Source organism: Argentina silus (assembly GCF_951799395.1).
Source record: "Argentina silus genome assembly, chromosome: 10".
Lineage (NCBI taxonomy): Eukaryota > Metazoa > Chordata > Actinopteri > Argentiniformes > Argentinidae > Argentina > Argentina silus.
In genome coordinates, this window is record NC_139664.1 from 2,695,805 (window position 1) to 2,718,373 (window position 22,569).

At 42.6% G+C, this 22,569-nt stretch overlaps 4 protein-coding genes across 4 annotated transcripts; 3 read left to right on the plus strand and 1 right to left on the minus strand.

The window, feature by feature from the left end:
• Window positions 1-141: 141 nt before the first annotated feature.
• Window positions 142-4,069, minus strand: ubqln4 (ubiquilin 4; the record flags this gene model as incomplete). The annotated part of the gene is made up of 11 exons (XM_083678472.1): window positions 142-323; window positions 454-634; window positions 759-874; window positions 968-1,051; window positions 1,236-1,375; window positions 1,518-1,743; window positions 1,877-2,035; window positions 2,316-2,578; window positions 2,799-2,950; window positions 3,084-3,235; window positions 3,923-4,069. 11 exons carry the CDS (start codon window positions 4,067-4,069, stop codon window positions 171-173), a joined length of 1,773 nt encoding a protein of 590 aa, XP_083534598.1. The 3' UTR covers window positions 142-170.
• Window positions 4,070-5,126: 1,057 nt separating this feature from the next.
• Window positions 5,127-6,584, plus strand: LOC310811452 (1-phosphatidylinositol phosphodiesterase-like; the record flags this gene model as incomplete). The annotated part of the gene is made up of 2 exons (XM_083679615.1): window positions 5,127-5,241; window positions 5,738-6,584. Exons 1-2 carry the CDS (start codon window positions 5,189-5,191, stop codon window positions 6,582-6,584), a joined length of 900 nt encoding a protein of 299 aa, XP_083535741.1. The 5' UTR covers window positions 5,127-5,188.
• Window positions 6,585-6,868: 284 nt separating this feature from the next.
• LOC310810919 (uncharacterized protein) lies at window positions 6,869-11,393 on the plus strand. Its single transcript, XM_083678843.1, has 7 exons — window positions 6,869-7,082; window positions 7,787-7,974; window positions 8,165-8,266; window positions 8,809-8,865; window positions 10,016-10,195; window positions 10,511-10,633; window positions 11,093-11,393. The coding sequence occupies exons 2-7, from the start codon at window positions 7,801-7,803 to the stop codon at window positions 11,150-11,152; spliced, it is 696 nt and encodes a 231-aa protein (XP_083534969.1). The 5' UTR covers window positions 6,869-7,082; window positions 7,787-7,800; the 3' UTR covers window positions 11,153-11,393.
• Window positions 11,394-12,199: 806 nt separating this feature from the next.
• On the plus strand, window positions 12,200-17,726 carry LOC310810918 (uncharacterized protein). Its single transcript, XM_083678842.1, has 7 exons — window positions 12,200-12,351; window positions 14,641-14,843; window positions 15,224-15,334; window positions 15,719-15,775; window positions 16,090-16,284; window positions 16,563-16,685; window positions 17,149-17,726. The coding sequence occupies exons 2-7, from the start codon at window positions 14,664-14,666 to the stop codon at window positions 17,194-17,196; spliced, it is 714 nt and encodes a 237-aa protein (XP_083534968.1). The 5' UTR covers window positions 12,200-12,351; window positions 14,641-14,663; the 3' UTR covers window positions 17,197-17,726.
• Window positions 17,727-22,569: the final 4,843 nt, after the last annotated feature.

Genomic DNA, 22,569 nt, shown 5'->3' on the forward strand with positions numbered 1-22,569 from the left:
AGTAATTGGAATTCCATTGAGTCTATCTGAGAGTGATGAAGGACTGTGTTCATTTGTAATCTCCCACTCCAGCCCCCACACCCACCCCCACCCTCGGCCCCACCCCCAACTTCTTTCTCTCCCCCTTTCCTCCCACCCCCCCACCCGGTAATCTCAGGGGGCTAAGGGAGTTAGGAGGGCTGGGAGCCCAGCAGTCTCTCGATGGCGGCGTTGATGTCTCCCCCCGTGGCAATGAGGGCCTGCAGGTTGGCCTCGCGGTTGATGAAACCCATGGCGCTGAGCTGATCCAGCTGCTGCTGAAACCGCACCTCTGGGGTCTGGGTCTGCAAGAGGACGGAGAAGCAGCCAAAGTCAGTTCATGGCCACCACTGCAGGTCAAGGTCCTACAAAAAGATGGTAATCAAAAATATATATATAAATAACTATTTGCTCAAGTAGCTTTATGCCTCCTACCGTTGCTCCTCCCCCTCCAGCAAACATCTGTAACATTTGCTGCATGAGCTGCTGCTGCTGTTGGGAGGGGTTGGTGGCAGCGGTGGGATTCGAGCCTGGTGCCGGGGGAGGGGGGTTCTCTGGTGCTACGCCGCCCCCTGTGGTTTGAGGAGGAATCACCGGGATACCACCAGGAGCCAAGCTAAGAGGACACAAATATACATTTCAGTGGCATAAGAAACACGCTCAGGACTCGGGACAGGCTAGATATGACACCCGTCCAGCACGTGTGTGATTGGTTGGGTAACAGCAGATTGTAAGTGCACCTAGGCATGAGTCCGGGGGCTTCCGTTTGTAGGGTCTGCAGGCCCTGCTGGATCTGCATGAGCGCCTGCATGGCCCGGGGGTTGGTCATCACGGATAGCGATTCAGGATTCTGCATCTGTATGATAACCACCAAATCAGTCAATCCAAAGTACGTGCAATGGAGCCAAAAAGTAACTGGCACACATGCAATACGAGTCAGCAATCTGACCTGTTGGAGAAAGACCGGTAGCTGATGCCTCATCTGCTCCTGTAACTGGGGGTTTCCAGCAAAGAGGGGGTTGTTCATCAATGCCTGAGGGGACACACAATGATTAAGCCATGCTTCTCATCTTATCAAGAACAATAGAAATTCATCAATAGAACCCTTTGCTTTTCCTCCTGAAAGAAGAGTTCAGGAGATTTCCCAAACACAGCTCTTAAGAAAAGTTAAAAAGAAAACCAAAAAAAAAGAGAAGAAAGTAAAAAGTTGTGCAGACCTGTGAAGCGAGGTCTGGGTTCTGTGCCAGCGACTGCATCATGCTGCGCATGTAGGGCGCAGACAGCATGTTCTGCATCAGCTGCGGGTTCTCTGAGATCTGCTGCATCAGGCTCTGCATGCCAGGGCTACTGAACATACCTGAAGAGGAAAAAGGAGAGCCAAGTTAGGGTTTCATTCAACCAACCGTGCCACATGATGAAGTATGTGTACGGGACATGATACGTAAGATTTGCAAGCAGGCCAAAGTTGAAAGTGTTGCTTCTGGGGAAGATGCCCGTACCATTGCCCAGCGCAGAGGCATTGATGCCCAAGGGGTTGGAGATGCTGGGGGCAGTACCCCCAGTTGAGGTGGATGTCGAGGAGGTGCCTGTCCCCCTGCTCTCGGGCGGGGTCGTTCCAGAGGGTCCCCAGGGGTTTGGTAAAGGCTCCCTGTTTTCTGTTCTGGAGGGCTGCACCCCAGAGTTGTCCAAGTTACCCCCCAAGGCGGAGAAAGGGTTGTTTCCAAACTATGCCAGAGGGGGGAAAAGCAGAAATGGATTCAGTGAAAAAACAACTTGGTTTAAGACAACACTATGTTGTCTACATACCATTTTCTTCTATGAGACTGTCAACTAAGAAAGAACACAGAATAATAGCTACCTGCTCCCTAGCGGCGCTAAACATGGGCTCCTGGATGTCTGTGTACATTCTCCGGAGGGCGTTGTAGCCCCCCGGGATGCTCTCCAGGTTGCTAAGCGCCCGGTCCTGGTTACGCATCATCTCTTGCATCATAGCTGGGTTCCTTGCCAACTCCATGGTCTGTTTGAGGGAGGTGGGAGGGGAGTCATGATTATATGTGTGAATAATCCCCAATACAGCGTGTATTCGCTGTCATGTTAACCCCATTTTACAGTACACTTAATTGTACCAAAAAAAGCATTGTATAAAGCTGACCACTGAAAACACTGTTTGTGACCTAGTAGGTACACTAGGTTATTTGAGAGCGTTTCCAAAAAAAAGTCCATTACACACCATGGCCCTCAAGAGTCAGGACCAGAACACCCTGTAACGCAAGACCCATCAGAGCCTTAAACCTAACCTGTCTCATGAGCTCAGGGTTGTTGAGCATGTGCGAGATCTCCGGGTTGCGTTCCATCAGCTGCTGCATCTGGGGGTTGGTCACGATCATCTGCCTCATTAGATCCGGGTTGGACATCATGTTTTGCACCAGCGGGTTATCCATGATCTGAGACAGCATCTCCGGGTTGGACATGAGCTGCCTCTGCATCTGCTGCTGCATCTCCATGAAGTTAGCCGAGCCCATGCCCAAGCCCGACAGGCTGGACAGGTCCCCAAACCCGCCTGTGGAGAACGGAGGGAGAATGGAAGGAGCATTTATTTGAGAGTCAAATGCGAATTTTGAGGAGGTGGAAAAACCTAAGATGGTAAACCAAAGCAATTTCAGCCTCTGGCCCACATCCACCACCACTGGCTAGCTGTGTGGACATTTCTTGGCAACTGTGGCTGGTGGATCTGCAGACATCTCTCTGTTGTGTTGATATTGAGGGCAGGGGGCACTCACTCAGTAGGTTGGCTGGCTGTGTGGGGGCTGGGGCAGGCCCAGTGCCTGGTGTTGTGCTGGCATTGGACGATGGGCTGGGATTGACGCTGCTGTTGGCCTGGGGTGTTGCAGTGCTGGAGCCTGAGGCTGAAGAGGTGCCACTACCTGCGGCCCTGAAGGAACAGAACACCACACTCACAATCAAATGTGTGTCATCAGTAACTCTCTCCATAAAAAACAGAATCTTGCCGTTCACAGGGAAAGTGAGCAAAACATGGCAGATGAACAAAAAAAACAATATCTTACTTTGGAGCAGTCTTGATGACAAGATGTACAGTAAGTCCATCTTTGATGCCATGTTGGTTCAGAGTATCCCCATCTTTTAGGATTTTACCAGCAAAGATCAGCACTAACTGGTCCTGCTTGGCCTTGAATCTCTTGGATATCTCTTCTTTGAACTGTATGAACCAGACAGAATGACAGGGGCAAGTGAGGGAATTATAATTGACAGGAGAGGAAGACAAAACCAAATAGTTGATATTAGCTAATATTACGGTAGCCTGAGTAATAATAATAACTGAGTTTTGGTAAATTAGTCAAGCACCTTACACCATACCCCGCCCCCCTCATCTCTCTTTGAAATGAAGGCTAGTAGACAAACTTGGACACGATGACAAATGCCCTTAGTGTAGGTAAAAGCCAAAATACGCCATTCACGTTGCCATTCTAAAAGCCGAGACTCAGACCGTAGATAGCTGGAGATCATTGATCAGTTTCCCGACTAGCTGTCGCAATGCTAGTCCGGATACGGTGATGTGGCTAACCCCCAGTTAGCTCATGGCTAGCAGCAGCGCCTGACAGTCACGGCTAGCTAGCCTCGGTACGCAATAGTTTTCAGCTGTCATTTCAAACAACGTGCGAGAACATTTGAAGATGGGGAGTTTAATTATGGGGAAATGGACATGACGAGAGGAAATTCTGCCAGTCGGGAAATCAAGGCTGACAATATTCCCAGTTGTCGTCGTATCTAGTGGACTAGCGTGCTAGCTGGCTAGGCAACGTTAGCCGGACTGACTGCCAGCCTTGATTCATGCTTGTTGTAGCCACAGCATGACTTGCAAATCTGTAAAAATTCGTCCGATTACCTGTGCGACAGAAGAATCCTCCGAGATCGCGATCTCCTCTTTGTCTTTCGGGGTTTTCACCGTAACCACAATCATGGTCCCGTCCGTAGAATCATTTTTAACAACGTTGGAATCCACAGTGGGATCTGTGCCGCTGTTCTCCGCCATCTTTACTACTCCACAACTTCACGACATCATCGAGCTGACAAGATTGCTCAAGCTGAGATGAAAACATTTACTTGAGGCACATTTCTAACATTGTTGCCTAGTGGTGTGGGGGTGTCATTGCATTTGGCCAAAAAAAGCTACAAGCTCGTAAAAAAAGTTGCCAATCAACACTGTGATGCTGGCCATTTGTGTTTGTAAGGTAATACAGATATTCTGTAATACAGATATAAGTGATATAGTTAACAACAACAGCAACTAAAGTATGTATTATTATCATGATGGTCAGTGTTTGATCACATACAGGTAAGCAATAACAAATGGGGAAATCTGTTGTCTGCAATCTAACACTGACAGAATGAAACAACTCTTATGAGTTTCTTCTCACAATGACGTCCTTAGGCTAAACTTCTCTCACCTTGGGAACTGCAGGTAGTCAACCGCAAATACACTGTGTATGACCTTAGCTTTCTCAAATACAAACAAACAATGGGTGAACACTATCAAGACCACACCTATCCTTTATCAGAATAGTAGGCTATGTCAGATGAGAATTTGGTGGAGAAGACTAGGTAAACTGTCCTTAACACACTGAGACACATCTGTGGGTGACTATCAAACTAATATTCTGTTGTCAGACATCTATGAAATCCTGGAAATGATTTTGAATAGTATTTTTTTTTCACAATGACGTCTCTCACCTTGGGAACTGCAGGTACTCAACAGCAAATACACTGTGTATGACCTTAGCTTTCTCAAATACAGAGAACAAACAATGGGTGAACACTATCAAGACCACACCTATCCTTAATCAGAATAGTAGGGTATATTAGATGAGAATTTGGTGGAGAAGACTAGGTAAGTTGTGCTAAAAACATTGGGACACATCTGGGTGGGTGAGTATCGAACTAACACTCTGTTGTCAGATATCTAAGAAATCCTGGAAATTGGCTGGAATAATATTGAGATAGAATAAACACATTGAGAAACATAATTGTTTTACCTATTTATTTTCAGCCACGAACTCAGAGCTTTAAATTCATGTGATGAATCTTAACATATGTGGTTAATGACATAAACCTTTTGACAGGTTGCTGTGTTTGTTCAGTCCGTAACAAGACCATGAAGACCATTGAGAAATGTCTTTTTCACAATATCTTTATAATGCTTTTCATGTAAGTACAGTGTTGATAAAGATCTTTTAAATTAGTCCTAAATCCATGTCCTACAGGAATACAGTGTCCAGATGTTTTCTCTAGTATTCATTGAGAGTTTGATTGTGAAAGAGTTCATAAACTTGGTTGGTGTTATGCCATTCTGCTTTGACCTTTACGGTATATGCAATTACCCTTTCACCTTCTAGTCCACACATGGCAAAACAAGGTGATTTACGTTAATGATAAGATTACATACAAGATTACATACAAGAGTACATTACAAGATTACACCCCTAAACAAATGTATTTGTTGTAAGTCGCTTTGGATAAAGGTGTCTGCCAAATGCCATAAATGTAATGTAAATGTAACATAGATTAGGGAATTGCAAGGGAGAACCAAGATTATGTAGAATGAAAACAGTTCATGACCCCCCCCCACCCCCAAAACATAATGTGATAGCCATACATGTGATAGGGTACTGTACTGTAATACTTTAAAATGGTTCACTTGTAGAGTGTTATGCCATGGAAAGGACCTCTACTTCAATGACAATGGAACACTCCAACTCCCAGAATCCTTCAGCATTGACTGGATGAAGGCCATCGATGACAGCAAGTCCCTCTCTGACATCACCATCCCTGGTACCCATGACACCATGGCTCTCTATGGAGGCCCGGCGGCAGAATGCCAGGCCTGGGATTTGAGTGACCAACTGAGGGCTGGCATACGCTACCTCGATCTCAGAATCTTTGCCTTTGAAAACAAGCTGTATGTCATGCACTGGGTCATCTACCAACACACATCTTTCAGTGATGTTCTTGACACGATCAGGGCTTTTCTGTCGGAGTTCAAAAGTGAGACGGTTCTCGTTAGAGTGAAACCCGATCTGTTTGATAAGGAAAAGGTTGAAGAGATGGTTGAGAAACTGATTAACAACGAGAAGGATGTTTGGGTGAGTTCTGAAATGCCAACTGTTGGTGAGGCGAGAGGAAAGATGGTGTTTGTACAGAAATCCAGTTTTAAGCTTGGTGTCCCTCTCTTGGAAACTGACAGTAAGGGTGACTATGAAGTTACTGACATTGCAAATAAGGAGGACAAAATTGTTAAACACTTGTCACAGGCTACCACAGATATTGGAGGGAAAAGCATTGTTTTGAGCTACTCCAGTGGTACCGGTATTGGAACACTGACAGGGATGTTTCTAACTCCCAAAAAGGTGGCTGAAAAAATAAACCCCTGGCTCAATCAGTACCTGAGACAGTTCTCCAATGACCACCCCAGGTCAAATTTTGGGGTGATTGCCATGGACTTTCCAGGTATGGGCCTCATTCAAACAGTCATCGGCTTCAACAATTGGTGAAATCCTGTCTGAACACCCATGGGAGTTAAGAGCTGTTTGTTCAAAAGCTTGCGTTTCTTGTTGGCGTCATCAGATTGAATTCTGGATGGCTGGCATTGCATAGCAACACATGACATAATCCTTGCAACATGATTGGTTTATGCTTGCCTCAAATAAAAACAAACACTATAATTGTACTTGCTTTGTCTTGACTTTGTTCATATTGACATAATGAGAGAGATGCATAACGAAACATAATGATGATTTACACGTTTGAATTGTTTTTTTATTGGGCTCTCAAACAAAAACAGAAAATAGACAAAGTTATTCATTTACAGTATTTCAGGAAGTGAATCCAAGAGTGAGGAAATAGTTAAGTCACCCGATCCCATTGAAGAGGGAGAGGAGGCACTATCTACTGCACTACCTACTTTCTGGTTAGGACAGAAACTGCGCAACAAGCAGAGAGACTCCACAGCTTTAACCAATCATACAGGACCTATACATCCATCCATCCAGGTGAGATCTCTTTCTACACAGTCTGTGGTGCAGTAATTAAGGCTTGAATGAAGTCTAAAGACAAAAAAAATGAAGTCTAAAGACAAAAAAAACAGTTGTTTGTTGAGGAAATGGTAAATGTGGTAAATGTTGACATACAGTACAGAACTGGAGGCTAACCGTAATACTGTAGATGACATAATTGATGTGATTATTCGGTTTTGGGAGTCAAGGGGGAGAGAGAAATTCCCTCTTTGAAATATATGAAGTAGTGAAAAGTACTGAATTAATTTAATACATCAGTTGAACACAACATCTCAATAGTAGAGTAATTTACAGTAATTTCCCAGAAGAGTCATCTTTACAGTAATTTCCCAGAAGAAATGTCTTTTAATTGTGTACCTACATCCTGCTCAGTTGTGTTTGTTCACTGTAATTTATGATACGGTATGACCTATGCTCTATGGTTATCAGTGAGGCAAGACAGAGATAACCACAAAACAAATCAGCAAGAGCACAGAAACAAAATAGTGGACAGAATAATTTGAATGTTGTTTACCTGTAGATATATGCATGAAAGCATAATATGGGTGTAGCGGTACTCTTTTTAAGAGCAGATTACAACATTACATTATCCATATTGCAGAATTTGTTGTTTGTTTTAGTAAATAAAAAACAGCCCTGCAATCTCTAAGGTGTGGATGTGTCTCCCTTCTAACCAACAGTGAGAGTGGACAGAATGTCGGTGACCATGACCAAGAGTGAGGGGGTGACTGTTTTCGCCATGACTTCTAAACAAGACAGCAAATGGCCCCTAATCTGTCAAATACTTGGGACCATGTGTTACAGCCCAATATGTTGTGTGTCTCAGAGACTGAGGAGGACCCAGGCCAGTTCCCTGTCAGCTCTGGGGGTGGGCACAATTACACACACGCACACACACACACACACGCACACACACACACACACACACACACACACACACACACACACACACACACACACACACACACACACACACACGCACACAGGCACACATGTATCAATGGTGTGAGAGAACGCTGGTGATTTAAGATGTTATGCCCTCACACTTTCTTTCTCAGACAATACAAATAATGGTGGGACTGCTCAACATTGGCCTTGGCCCCATCATTTCAAACGGTTCCTGGCCACTGGGGCCGGCTCCCTATTGGCTTGGTGGTGTGGTAAGCCAACACACCTTTAATGTTATTAGATTCAAGATTCAAGATTCTTTATTTGTCACGTGCATACAAGTATACAGTGAAATGCCAAAGTGACAGTGCCACAGAGTAGTGCAACAATACAATAAGTTTAAAAATAGAATAAAATAAAAATAGAAGTACTAAAAAATATACAGTATGGACAGTATAAACAGTATAAACAATATGAACAGTATAAGCAGTAAGCATATAAGTAAGCAATATAAATAGCAGATGGATGATTATGTGTGTGCATATGTGTTAAGATGACAGTGCATGTGTGAGTGACTTGAGGGGGGCACTGGTGGGGTCATCGTTGACGATTCTGATGGCATGGGGGAAGAAACTCAGTCTAAGCCTATTACCATCATGTCATTATGTATAGCATGTCAGCATAGACGTAGTCTCTGTCTACCATAGTTCAAATTACACAACTAGCTTGTTGTTTATGTAATTGTTTATACAAGTATGTGTGCTTGTAGGGAGTAGGTGTATTGTACTTGGTTTGAGTCTTGTCTTTTTCACAGTTTACTGCAGTTGGTGTCCTATGTATTTTGGCTGAGAAGTTCCCCAGTCCCTGCTTGGTGAGTTATTACAAGAGATGCTACATGGCAAAAATTGCCCCACATATATAGTTACAGACAATGATGACAGACTCAGAGCACTGAATATATGCCATTTAGCTGATGCTTCCAAAGCGACTTACATTGCAGTATATATGGTCCCAGCATACATTTCAGTGTATATGGTCCCAGCAGGAATCAAACCCACAACCTAAGCTTTGTTAGCGCCATGCTCTACCAACTGAGCCACAGAGGACCACTTTGCACCTTCCACACTCTGTAGTCTGTCAAATATAGCTTGTTCATTGTTTACTCGGCAGTTAGAAGTGGGCGGGCTGTTGGTGTAGCACCAATCAGATATCACAAGCGAGCACGCCAGTTTTTAAATGGAAAACATTAAACAAGCTTTTGGTTTTTTAGACTGTTGGACATCTTCATCTTCATCTTCATCGCTTGCTTCTAAGGAACTAATTAACTGTAGCTGTAGCTTCAGGACGAAAATTAACAACAATCAATAGTGTGAGGATAAGGGAGGAGCTTTCAGGCTCAATAAAATGTTGTCTTCTGTGTTTCAAGAAAGATCAAATATCCAATCACATTGGCTCTTTTATTTGGACCTCCACCTCAGAATGCCAATATACTGTAGGGATCACAGGTGTTGTGTCGGAGATACAGGTGTTGTGTCGGAGATACAGGTGTTGTGTCGGAGATACAGGTGTTGTGTCGGAGATGCAGGTCTTGTGTCGGTGATACAGTACCAGTCAAAAGTTTGGACACAAACTCGCCAAGAGTGTGCAAAGCTGTCATCAAAGCAAAAGGTGGCTACTTTGAAGAATCTAAAATATAAAACATATTCTGGTTTGTTTAACACTTTTTTGTTTACTACATAATTCCATATGTGTTCCTTCATAGTTTTGATGTCTTCAATATTAATCTACAATGTAGAAAATAATAACAATAAAGAAAAACCATTGAATGAGAAGGTGTGTCCAAACTTTTGACTGGTTCTGTACATCGCCTGTGGAAAGAAGCTAATAAAGCAACAGTTTGTCCACCAAAGAAATGTCTGTCAAGTATTCAGGAAATACTGCATAGCACTCCTGTGTCAATGTCACAGAGCACCATACAGCATGCAGCGTAAATGTACAATGACAGTGCTCTTGTGCTTTAGGTGGGCATCAATGTGTTGGTGAACCTGGCTGGAGCTGCCCTGGCCATCACTGCTATTGTGCTGTATGCCAAAGATATATCACATGACAAATTGTATTGGTCGTGCAAAGATTACTTCTACTACCGCGGAACACCTCCACCCATGGATGAGAACTGCTTGCAGCTCAAACAGATGACATTGGTGAGTGTGCGTGCGTGCGTGCGTGCGTGCGTGCGTGCGTGCGTGCGTGCGTGCGTGCGTGCGTGCGTGCGTGCCTGTGTGCCTGTGCACTGTTTACATCCTGTTTCCTGTGCACATGACAAATAAACTTTCATTTTGATTTGATTTGAATTATAGTTAAATATGGCTGTATCATGTTGTGACTGAGAAGGTGAAATTGATGGCATCTGGTCAACATCAGGCGACTGTTCTGTTGCAAGATGATGATCCCCTAGTTGTAGACACTGACCCACTGACAACTATGATGAATATGATGAGCACATGTATCTCCCTCAGTGGTTGCTGAATGGCATGGACATCGTGCTGATCGTCCTTGCCGTCCTCCAGCTGTGTGTCACCATCAGCTCTGTTGTCTTGAGCATCAAGGCTTTGTGCAAGTACGGAAAGGAGGGGAAAGAGGTATGAAGAGAGTAATATATGCAACAACTTGATGTGGAGTAAAACACCCATTTGACACAGAGTACTGAGTTGAAATAGTATAAAACAGAGAGTATTTGTTGATGTTTGTCGTGGCTTAGCAATAACGCACTTGACAATTCCGCACATAATATGCCGTCCCCGAAGGTCCTAGGTTGGCTTCCCGGGTCTGGCCGTCTGGTCTGCTCTCCCTCTCTCCTGCTTCCCTGTCTTCTTTCCTGCTGTCTAAATCGATGTTAAAAATGCAACAACAAAAAATATAGTATTAGGGTTACATCTATGACAGAGGAGGGACTTGTTTCAAGGCAGTTTGTCAACTCCCTTCTTTTCAAACTCTGCTTTTTTCATAACCACTTTTTCCTTTAAATAATCATCCTCTCTTACAAGTCTATACTCTGTCCTCATAGTAATCTCTAACTACGCTCCTACTGTATGTTTCAGAACATCCAGGATGTGGAGCAATACGACGTCCTACTGGAGGGAGATAGTCACCGCTCATAACCCCCCCCGCTGCTTAAAGCTGCAGATGAATGAAATACCAATTGATTCAGATGACAATGGTTAAGTTTTGTTGTCATTGGAGACTCGGTAAAGAAATTAAACATAGATTCAATTCATATTCAAAAATGTAATGCTGCTCTTATGCAATATCATTCCTTGAGAACTAATCAATATACACTGTTATGTGCTATAAAATGTGTCTATGTGTCTGTTATGTGCTATAAAAACATTTGCTCCAATATTTACATTTTTGTTTTGATGGTATGCAGAAATTACAGAATGTGCTTTAAAAAGTCTTACATCACACCCAATAAACAGTATAGTTCACAGCATTCCTATTTCAACATGCTGTTACAAACCCGTTTTAAAACTGACATAGATCCATGGTCTCCAGTTTCACTACTGTTTCTGTGTTTCTGTGGCTGTATTAAAACCGATTGATGTAAAGTGGATGGAAAGGAAGGTTTTTAGTTGAGAGACTAAGATGATGTTGTCCCATCGATTGTGCTTTTTTCTCTCCGCCATTCAACTTTGTAGATTTTTGTAAGTCTCCCCAGGCCTCAGGGTGGCATTCCTGAGTAGTTTTGTTCCTCTCCATTTGCTCAGTTTGTAATGACAACCTGATCCACACAGTGTGTAATTGAATCCTATGCAAATCAGAGATTTGTGTCATAGCATTTGTTGAAATTTCTAATACCGGGCTTTCGCTTTGTCATTATGGGGTATTATGTGTGGATTGATGGCAAAAAAACTAATTTAATCCATTTTAAATTGAGTCTATAACATAACAAAATGTGGAAAAAGTGAAGGGGTCTGAATACTTATTATTTTTTCAAAGTATTTTTTTTTGCCTTAAAAAAGCCATAGAGACATTCATATAGGCAACATTGTTATTATTATTATTATTATTATTATTATTATTTTTAAAAAATTACATGAAATCAGTTATTTGGGGTCTCCTTAGGCAGTCATAATCACATAATCCGGATATCTAAGTGTTAATGGAGTAGGAGGCGGTACTACCAGGAACTATCGGAGAATGTTTCCTCCCCTCGACCCTCTCTTTCCCGGGACGAACAGAAACTGCGCAATAAACCAACTAAACCCCGGAGCCAGACCCTGACACTGACCCAGACCCAGACACTGACCCAGACCCTGACACTGTATAAACAACCGTCCACCGTAGTAGTCTGGGGCAGGTGAGCTCATATTATATCAAATCTGAGTAGTTTAAAGAAAAAAATAACATTGGTTTGTTAAATTGCGAGTGTGCGTTGAGTGTTCCTATGCTTTTGAGAATAAATGATTTGCTCACATTTCAGCAAAAAGTAATGCTTTCATTTTATTTATCAAACCTTACTCTACAGAATCTAGCCTGATTCCCCATTTCCTGGCTCAATGTTTTGGAACAAATCTGAGCAAAGGTTTAGAATGGATTGTTTACCTAATGTTGTGTATAAAGGAGGAGACATTTGTGCCAGTTGCAGAAAAGTGGAAAAGGAAATAGGGAATTTCCTCTATGAACAAATCAGGAATGAGGAGTAATGCCAAATTCACTGAATCTATATGTTTAAAAAAAAAAAACAGTGATTGTGTTGGGGAGGTTATCAGTAATTTCCTAGAAGAGTGTGGAGTTTTCTATGTACTTCCTGCTCAGGTGTATTTATTCATTGTACCACTGTAATCAACCACTATGGGAAATGGTGCAGATGAATGCAGAAACAAAATGGTGGACAGATTCTTCTTTGATCATTACCTCATTAGATGGAACCTGTTTGTCAGCTCGACAAAAAGACGTAACAACTTGTTTTCTTCCTTTCTCTAGCACTGTGACTGCTGATGGCACTTATTCGTATCAAAGGTTTTTACTTACGATGACTGGTGTACAGTGCCCAAGTATTGAAAAGAGGAAACATTTAGTCTTCTTTTAGCTCTATACTCCCAACAGTTTGGATTTGAAATCAGACTACTGTGGGGTCAAAGTAGAGATTCTCACCTTTAATTCAATTTTTTTTCAGATTGGTTTCACCATTTAGAAAGTACAGCATTCTTTAAACATACACCCCCTATTTAAAAAAAAATCCCCTATGAAAAAAATCATATAATGTCCAAATAAAGCACTGGTCGACAATCCTTTGCATGCAAGTCTGCGACCCAGTGACCCCACCAGATGCTTGGTATATTGGTATACTCCCTGGTGATGCTCTGCCAGGCCTGTACTGCAGCCATCTTCAGTTGTTGTTTGTGTTTATGTCTTTTTGCTTTAAGTTCCCTCTTCAGCAAATGAAATGGATGTTCTGGATTTAAATCTGGAGATTGACTTTGCCACTGAAGAACTGAAAAAGTCCCTCATTACTATGGCAGGATGTTTGGGGTCATTTTCTTGCTGTATGATGAAGTTCCGATGCAATTGGAAGCATTTGCTCAAACTTCATCGGACAAGATGTGTCTGTACACTTCAGAATTCATTCTGCTGCTGTCGTCAGCAGTTACATCATGAATTAAGACAAGTGAGCCAGTTCCAGTGGCAGCCATACAAGCCAAAACCATAACACCCCCACCACCATATTTCACAGATGAGGTGGTATCCCAGGGATTTTGGGCAGTTCCTTTTTTTCTCCACACTTTAAACTTACCGCCACTCTAGCACATGTTAATCTGTCTCATCCATCCATAAGACCTTTTTCCAGAACTCTGCAGACTCTGCAAAACTGTAATCTGGCCATCTAGTTTCTGTTGCTAACTAGAGGTTCACACCTTTCAGTGTAGCCTCTATAGTTCTGCTGATGAAGTCTTCTGCGGATGGTAGTCTCTGATTTGCGCCTACCTTGTGGAGAGTGTTCCTGATCTGTGGGACAGTCGTTTTGGGGTTTTTCTTAATTATGGTGAGCATTCTTCATCATCCACTGTAGAAGTCTTCCTTGACCCACCACGCTGTTTGCGATTGCTGGTCCTCTGTGGCTCAGATGGTAGAGCATGGTGCTAACAACGCTTAGGTTGTGGGTTTGATTCCCGCTGGGACCATATATACTGAAATGTATGCACTCACTGCAATGTAAGTCGCTTTGGATAAAAGCGTCAGCTAAATGGCATATATATGAGCAAAAAACCTTTCTCTAGCACTGACTGCTGATGGCACTTTTGTAGCTTATTTACCTAGCCCCAAAACACACACCCACACAATAATGTTATTGGGGCGGAAAGGTTGGCAGGTTAGGGAGGCTAGCCAGTAACCCCAAGGCCGCTGGTTCAATACTTGGATGTGAGCCTGTGATTGGAGTGTTGCTGAAATCACATCTGGCCAGCTACTACATGACTCGTACCATAACAATAAGAAAACACTGAATAAAGACCTAATAAATGGTTAGTTTGCTGATTGCCACTTCCTAAACACTTATAAGATACAAGTTAGTGCCTTATAAGTGTTCCCCATACTAAAGTGTTACCCAAAGGTGTTTTTAAGCTTGTGCCCTGCTTTTACCCAACAGCTGTGCAATAAAGACTGGTCAGGATGTCAGTGACCATCACTAAGGCGGAGGGCGTGACCGTCTTCGCTGTGACCACTAAACCAGGAAGCAAATGGCCCCTGCTCTGTCAGATCCTCGGGACACTGTGCTACAGCCCAGTATGCTCTGTGTCTGTGTCCCAGGGGTTGAGGAGGCTCCAAGCCGGGTCCCAGTCAGCTCTGGGGGTGGGTAAAACACGTACACACACGCACGCTCACACGCACGCACGCACGCACGCACGCACGCACGCACACACACACACACACACACACACACCCACATGCATGCAAAGGCCACGTCAAGTTTATTGTCAAATACACAGGTGACATCAGGCTGCAGACGGCGCAGTGAAATTCTTACTTCACAAGCAGCTCTCGACAATACAATATCCAATGTAAAACAATATCAACAACACACACACACACACACACGCACACACACACACACACAACACACACAACACACACAAACACACAATTAAATAGTATCCACAAAGTCCCAGTTGCCATTAGAGGTGAGAGAGAACACATACGTAAAATGTCCTACTCCTCTCCTTTCCTCATAGACTATACAGATTATGGTGGGGCTGCTGAACATCGGCATTGGGACAGTCCTAACAATCAATCAAAGATCCCCACTGGCATGGGATGGCACTCCTTATTGGGTTGGTGCTGTGGTGAGTCATCATTCGTTCATCATCTGCTACCAGGTCTAGAAATGGCTTAGACATCTTTAAGGGTGAATTGTTGGCAATGTCTTGGCAATTTGTTTACCAAATAATTTGTAACTTGTAATTTGTGTTTATGAATGTAGTTACTGATAATTCACTAAGCATGTTAATCATGTTTAAACATGTTGGAATAATAATTTGTTAATAAGTGAGTTGAGTTCATTATTTATTAATGGTTTAATAAAGGGCTTGTGTTACCGTATTGTCCTCTGTACATTAACATTTTGGGACGCAAAAACCACTACATTGGTGTTGAGTTGATGTGTGAAGTGGCAGACAGAACACGTTCAGTGTGTTGCCCTTGTTGACATTTGCCTGCCTTCTCTCTAGTTTATTGTCGTTGGCATCATGTGTATCCTGGCTGAGAAGTTCCCTAGTCCCTGTGTGGTGAGTTGTTCACTGTTACTCCTTATGCGGTACAGTAGGAAATGGATGTAAATGGGTGTAAATGGGTGTAAATGGGTGTAAATGGATGTAAATGGGTGTAAAAAAACCTCAAAAGATGTAAAACTCAAAGTGGATCTGAAATGAGATATCAAGCGAGATATCTTGACTCAAACATTGTTTTGAAACGTGATTTTTTTTGTGAATGTGTCAACTATGAACTAAAACTAAAAACAACAAAACCAGAAACCAAAAGCTACGGGGTCAAATTCGGCTTTAAATAAGACCTCCACTCTAACTGTGCTCTTGTGCTTTAGGTGGGCATCAATGTGTTGCTGAACCTGGTGGGAGTTGGCATGGCCATCACTGCTATTGTGCTGTATGCCATAGATCTATCAGATGGAAAACTGTGGGGGAGGTGCAATGATTACAGTTACTACGACTACCACGACAGTTCTGTAACACTGTCACCTGATAATGAGAAATGCCTGGAGCTCAAACAGATTACAGTGGTGAGTGTGTGTGTGTGTGTGTGTGTGTGTGTGTGTGTGTGTGTGTGTGTGTGTGTGTGTGTGTGTGTGTTAGATCCTGTTTCCTGTGCATGTGACAAATAAACTTTGATTTTGATTTGAATTATAGTTAAATATGGCTGTATCATGTTGTGACTGAGAAGGTGAAATTGATGGCATCTGGTCAACATCAGGTGACTGTTCTGTTGCAAGATGATGATCCCCTAATTGTAGACACTGACACCCATGATGAATATGATGAGCACATGTATCTCCCTCAGTGGTTGCTGAATGGCATGGACATCGTGCTGATCGTCCTGGCCGTCCTCCAGCTGTGTGTCACCATCAGCTCTGTTGTCTTGGGCATCAAGGCTTTGTGCAAGAACCAAGAGGAGGGGAAAGAGGTATGAACAGAAAACCCATGTCACAAAGCAACCCATGTCACAAAGCAACCCATGTCACAAAGCAAATGTATGTATTTGTTGATGTTTGTCGTGGCTTAGCAATAACGCACCTGACAATTCCGCACATTTTCTGCCGTCCCCTGGAGGTCCTAGGTTGGCTTCCCGGGTCTGGCCGTCTGGTCTGCTCTCCCTCTCTCCTGCTTCCCTGTCTCCTTTCCTACTGTCTAAATAAATGTTAAAAATGCAAAAAAAGAAATCTTCAAAACATTCTTAAAAAATAGAATATTAGGGTTCAATTGATGACATAGGAGAGGGACATGTTCAAAGGCAAAGTTTGTCAACCCCCTTCTTTTCAAACTCTTCGCTTTTTTCCTAACCACTTTTTCCTTTAGATAACAATCCTCTCTAACAACGTCTGTACTCTGTCCTCATAGTAATCTCTAACTATACTCCTATGTTTCAGAACATCCAGGACAAGGACCAATACAAGCCTCTGCTGGAGGAGGCCTAGGGCCGCTTAAAGCTACAGACAGCAATCTGAAATGATGAAATACAAACTGATTCAGATGATGATGTTTATCTTTTCTTGTCAGGCTTGGAGGCTTTGTAAAGAAATTAAACTTAGATGAAATTCATATTCAAAAACTTGCTGCGATCATGTCAGGTCACATAATGTCTTCCATGCATGCGAAAATACATTTCCTGTATTGTTTCTGTTTTTGTTGGTGGCCCATTTTTGGATGTTTTGCAGAGTGTGGCTTTAGGACGTCTTGCACCTACCTGATAAACAACTGTTACAAATCCATTTTAAAATGGACATACTGTATAAATATTTCATTACTGTTTCTGTTGCTGCATCAAATCCGATTGAGGTAAAGTCGATGGAAAGGAATGTTTTTAGTTGGCAATATGAAAAAGGAATGCGCAACTACTCAATAGCATATAATTTCTAATTTCTGTGGATAGCACTGTTCTATACCTATATTTTCTGATGCTATCCTGGTTGATCACTGACAACAAATAAATAAGTAATTTCTATCAGTGCCGTTTTGTGTTGATGAATTACAGTACAATGAAAAACACAGTTTTACAGAAACTACTGTCAACCCCTATAAAGAAAACATGGGAATACAATTGGAAAAACATTTGAGGATAAAGCAGGGTGAAAGGTAACTGGTGATTGAGAACTGTGCTCATGTGAAGAAAATGTGTGTGGAAAATGTGGATCTTTGACTCTTGACCACATGAGATCCCTTGAAAGAAATATTTCATTTACAAATGTGTTTTGGTCCAGAAAAAGCGCTTTCTAAAATGGAGTGTCCTACCCAACACTCTGTTTGTATACAGACATGTTGTTATGGCCAGGGGTGTTCTAGGGGAGTGGACTCACCAATGGTCCCCTTTCTGTCCCTGGTGGCTGCCTCTTCCAGGGGTGTTCTAGGTCTGCTCTTTGGTCTTCCAGGGGTGTTCTAGGTCTGCTCTTAGGTCTTCCAGGGGTGTTCTTTTTTTTAAATTCTGTTCTTGTTGGTCACTGTTTTGCAAAATGAAATAATGAAGGGTCCATCAATATTACTTGTTGTTGGCAAATTAAAGTACGGAACAAAATTAAGTTCCCAAACTGAAATGTACCTTCATTTGAACACTATTCCGTAGCAAATTAAATGTATGAGGGTTACCTAACCCTAACCCTAACCCTTAGTTTGACTTTAGATTATACCATCAAATCTCCATCTATCTACACGCTCACCATAGAAAGACATTCAGCTTCAATGTACTGTATGAAGGCAGAGTTCTGTGATGATGTCACCATATTATATTAAACCTGGCCATCAGATGGCAGTCATTCCCACACAAACACCAACTATTGACTGCTCTTGGATTTACCTGGGGTACCTCCACCAGCCTCCACTGGAACAGGTGATATTATAGTTATAATAGTTATATAGTTATTTATAATACACTAATGGGCTGGTTATAATGCACATGATGGACTGTGTGTGTGTGTGCGTGCGTGTGTGTGTGTGTGTGTGTGTGCGTGCGTGCGTGTGTGTGTGTGTGTGTGTGAATAGAAATACTAAACTAATAAATCAGGTGAAAGTATCAGTACCTCATAAAACACATCCAACTACACATGAACAGTATGAGATCAGTGAGACAGAAACTTTGCCGGCAATCAACATCTGAAAAAAACAATTTTTAACAAGGAACCTATCAAAAAGTTAGTCACCACTATGTCCTGTGTTAAATTCAATCCACATTGTAGCATAATGACAGCAACAAGCAAGGGGAAAACTCAGAAGGACAACAGCCGAAGCAGAGAATGAAACGATCGCGTCTTAATTTCTCCTCCGTGTGTTTGTAAGTTCACACGTTGTTTACATTCCCAGCGTACAGGCAGATAGGGTCCTAGCCTCTGCTCTGTCCGCTGGTGAACAGACAGGAGGCGAGGAGAGGGGAGGAATACAAACAACAAGGAATATGGTAGCAATTACTTTATTGCATTGCTTATCGTCCTTTGATATACACATTTTGATGTAAAAGACCTTGTCCATGTTTCACAGTGAAAATGTAAGGAATGAAAATCATTGCCCAAAACAAATCCAGCACCAGGCTTGTTAAACGGCCCGTATGTAAGAGCGAGGTGTGTGGGGGAAGGATCATATCCTACCGCTGCACTCTAAACAAACCTTCAACCTGCCTAAACAAACCTAACCCTAACCCTAACCCTGCCTAAAATATTAAACATTTAAGAACCTTCTCAAAATGAGAAATAACCATAGTTGAGACAGTCTGAATGTAAGCAAATGGATGTTGGAGGCCCTTGTTGTAAAATCCAGCAATGATTTATTTGAGTTAAGTGCAGGATTAGGTGAATCCCATGCCTCCCAGTAGGCTAGACTGGTTCAAGCATAAACTTTAAACTGTTAACTGATTCCTTCTCATTTCTACACCATACCAAGCATTTACATTTTATTCCTCTCTCTCTCTCTCTCTCTCTCTCTCTCTCTCTCTCTCTCTCTCTCTCTCTCTCTCTCTCTCTCTCTCTCTCTCTCTCTCTCTCTCTCTCTCTCTCTCTCAAGTATCTGTGTTGTGCCTGAAGTCCGAGGGTAAAAAGGAAGGGAGCCAGAACTGTCCCCTGGGGGGCGCCAGTGCTGCTCACCACCCTGTCTGCAGCTGTACAAACTGTGGCCTGTTGGTCAAGTAGTTCGTAATCCAGGAAACAGTGGGGGAGTCCACCTGCATCCTCAGCAGCTTATCTGCAAGTAGTAAGGGCTGTATGGTGTTAAATGCACTGGAAAAGTCAAAGAACATGACCCTCAGAGTGCTGCCAGCCTTATCTAAATGGGAGTGAGCTCTGTGTAGCAGGTAGATGATGGCATCATCCACAACAATGTCTGCCTGGTAGGCAAACTGCAGGGGGTCAAAGGATGTCTTCACCAAGGGCCTCATGTGTGCTAGCACCAGTCTGTCCATGGTCTTTGTAATGTGGGATGTCAAGGCCACTGGTCTATAGTCATTCAGAACACTGGGGTTCCTTTTCTTTGGTACCGGTACCAGCCAAGATGTTTTCCACATTGATGGGACCTTTTACAGACTGAGGCTGAGGTTAAAGAGGTAGTGGAGTACTCCACACAGCTGGTCAGCGCAGACTACCTCTGGTCTGGTAGCTGAGCAGGGCTGGAGGAGCTGGGGGGAGGAGAAGGAGAAGGAGGATGGAGTGGAGGGAGACAGAGAGAGAGAGAGAGAGAGAGAGAGAGAAAAATAACTATATAACTATTATAACTATAATATCACCTGTTCCAGTGGAGGCTGGTGGAGGTAGAAATCGGAGGACATCAAATGTGTGATATAATTCCTCATTCAATTCCATGCATTGCAATGAGCCAGTCCTCTGATTTCTGCCTCCACCAGAGCCTTCCCTGATCTGTTCATATACTGTAGCAAGCACAGACATGCAGACAATTAAATTATATCAGAAGACTAACCAACTGAGTGAACCAAACGGATGCACAGATGTCATTGAAAGCGGTAGGTTTCAAATTTCAGGGGACCAAATCAAATTTAGGATCTGGAATTGGCTGATAAATTGAGGTCAATACTGTTTAAAAAAAAAATGTCCACACTTTACTGTGTATTTTTCAACAAAGCATGACCAGAATGTTACAACCTGTTATAATCAACATGAGTACATTATGTAGGATTAGTGGCTGTCACTGTTCCTTTTCAAGGACAATTAATGTAAATATGCAGGTTCTCGAACCAACTACTTCATGCTATCTGAGTCAACAGCATAACAATAGTACATTGTTCTTGCCAGCTGCAATAGTATTATGATTCACAGATATGGCTATCAGTAATTATGATTCACAGATATGGCTATCAGTAATTATGATTCACAGATATGGCCAGGATACAACCAAGATCTGGGGGTCCATGCCAACAAGTTTTATTGAATTATTAACCACCTTGAGTTAGCCACTTTTTTTGTTTTACAATAAGCTGGTGCAACCAACCAGAGTGCATACACCAGCTTACTGTAAAAGTGACAGTTGACTATAAAACTCAAGGTCGTTAATAATTAAATAATAATTGCTTATAAGCAAAGGTTCTCTTACTGTAGAAGGTTCCAGCTAACTGTAAAAGTGACAGTTGACTATAAAACTCAAGGTCGTTTATAAGAATTGCTGATATGGTTCTCTTAGTAAATATCATCCTGCCTACAAAACCACACACATCAAGGCCTAGACACCTCTTTAGTCAATAAAAACCCCTGCCAGAAACAGCACACCTGCCATGAGTTGCACAACCTGGGGCAATTTACTTACTTACTCAAAATGAATCCAGTTTGTCTGTAACAGGTGGAAAATCCCAAAACAATGCTTTTACAAAGACAGTCATAACCACAGTGTAAGTGTGTCACAAAGCTTTTTTACAAAATCTTTTCCTCAGAGACAATTATGTGGATGGATTAAATTCATGAAGGACCAGTTCTGATGAAACTACAGTGTCAACATGTGTTGGCATGGACTCCAAGATCCTCACAAACCGCCTCCCCCCCCCGACGACAATGCTTCCCAAAAAAAGGGAAGAAGGAGAAAAAGTAACTTGTTGTTGTAACGGTCTCCCGCAGAAGTCAATGTGTGTTTGTTAAACAAAAGAGTACCAACATTCAGTGCATATGTTTGCACTGCATTTGAAAGCCCACTGATAATTAAAGCCACTGAAAGAAGCCCTAGGGTATCTTTCGTTCACAACACCAGTGCTTGCTTTGATACAAGCTATAATATTCCATTGTGAGGAATGTCTTTTACGCGTAGTCTGATGGCAGTCCTGGATAAGCTTGTAGGGACTTGTAATTTTGGCATAATAGTATGCAAGGTGGGAGCAAATCTGGCAACAGCAATAACATGGGCAAGTATGAGGACTTGACTGTGGATAGAAGAAATAGTATTCAGCTTAGAGATTACAGGTCAAGGAGTTTACAGTTTTCGTAGAGTTTTCTTTCACTGTCTAGGGAAGACAAAGTCATATAAACTCCAAAGAGTTAATGACCCTCTATATTGTCCATGTTTTTCGATCAGACATGAAGCGTGAACAAAAAGGTATGGTGTCCATCAAGAGAGCCATGACTGCAAAACAAGATCTTACTTTGAGCTGTTTCCTTTGGATATACATTCACTGAACACTTTATTAGGAACACCTGTACACCTTCTCATGGTGGAGGTGGTGTAATGGTGTGGGGAATGTTTTCTTGGCACACTTTGGGCCCGTTAATACCAATCAATCATTGTTTGAATGCCACAGCCTATTTGAGTATTGTTGCTGACCATGTGCATCCCTTCATGTCCACAACTTACCCATCTTCTAATGGCTACTTCCAGCA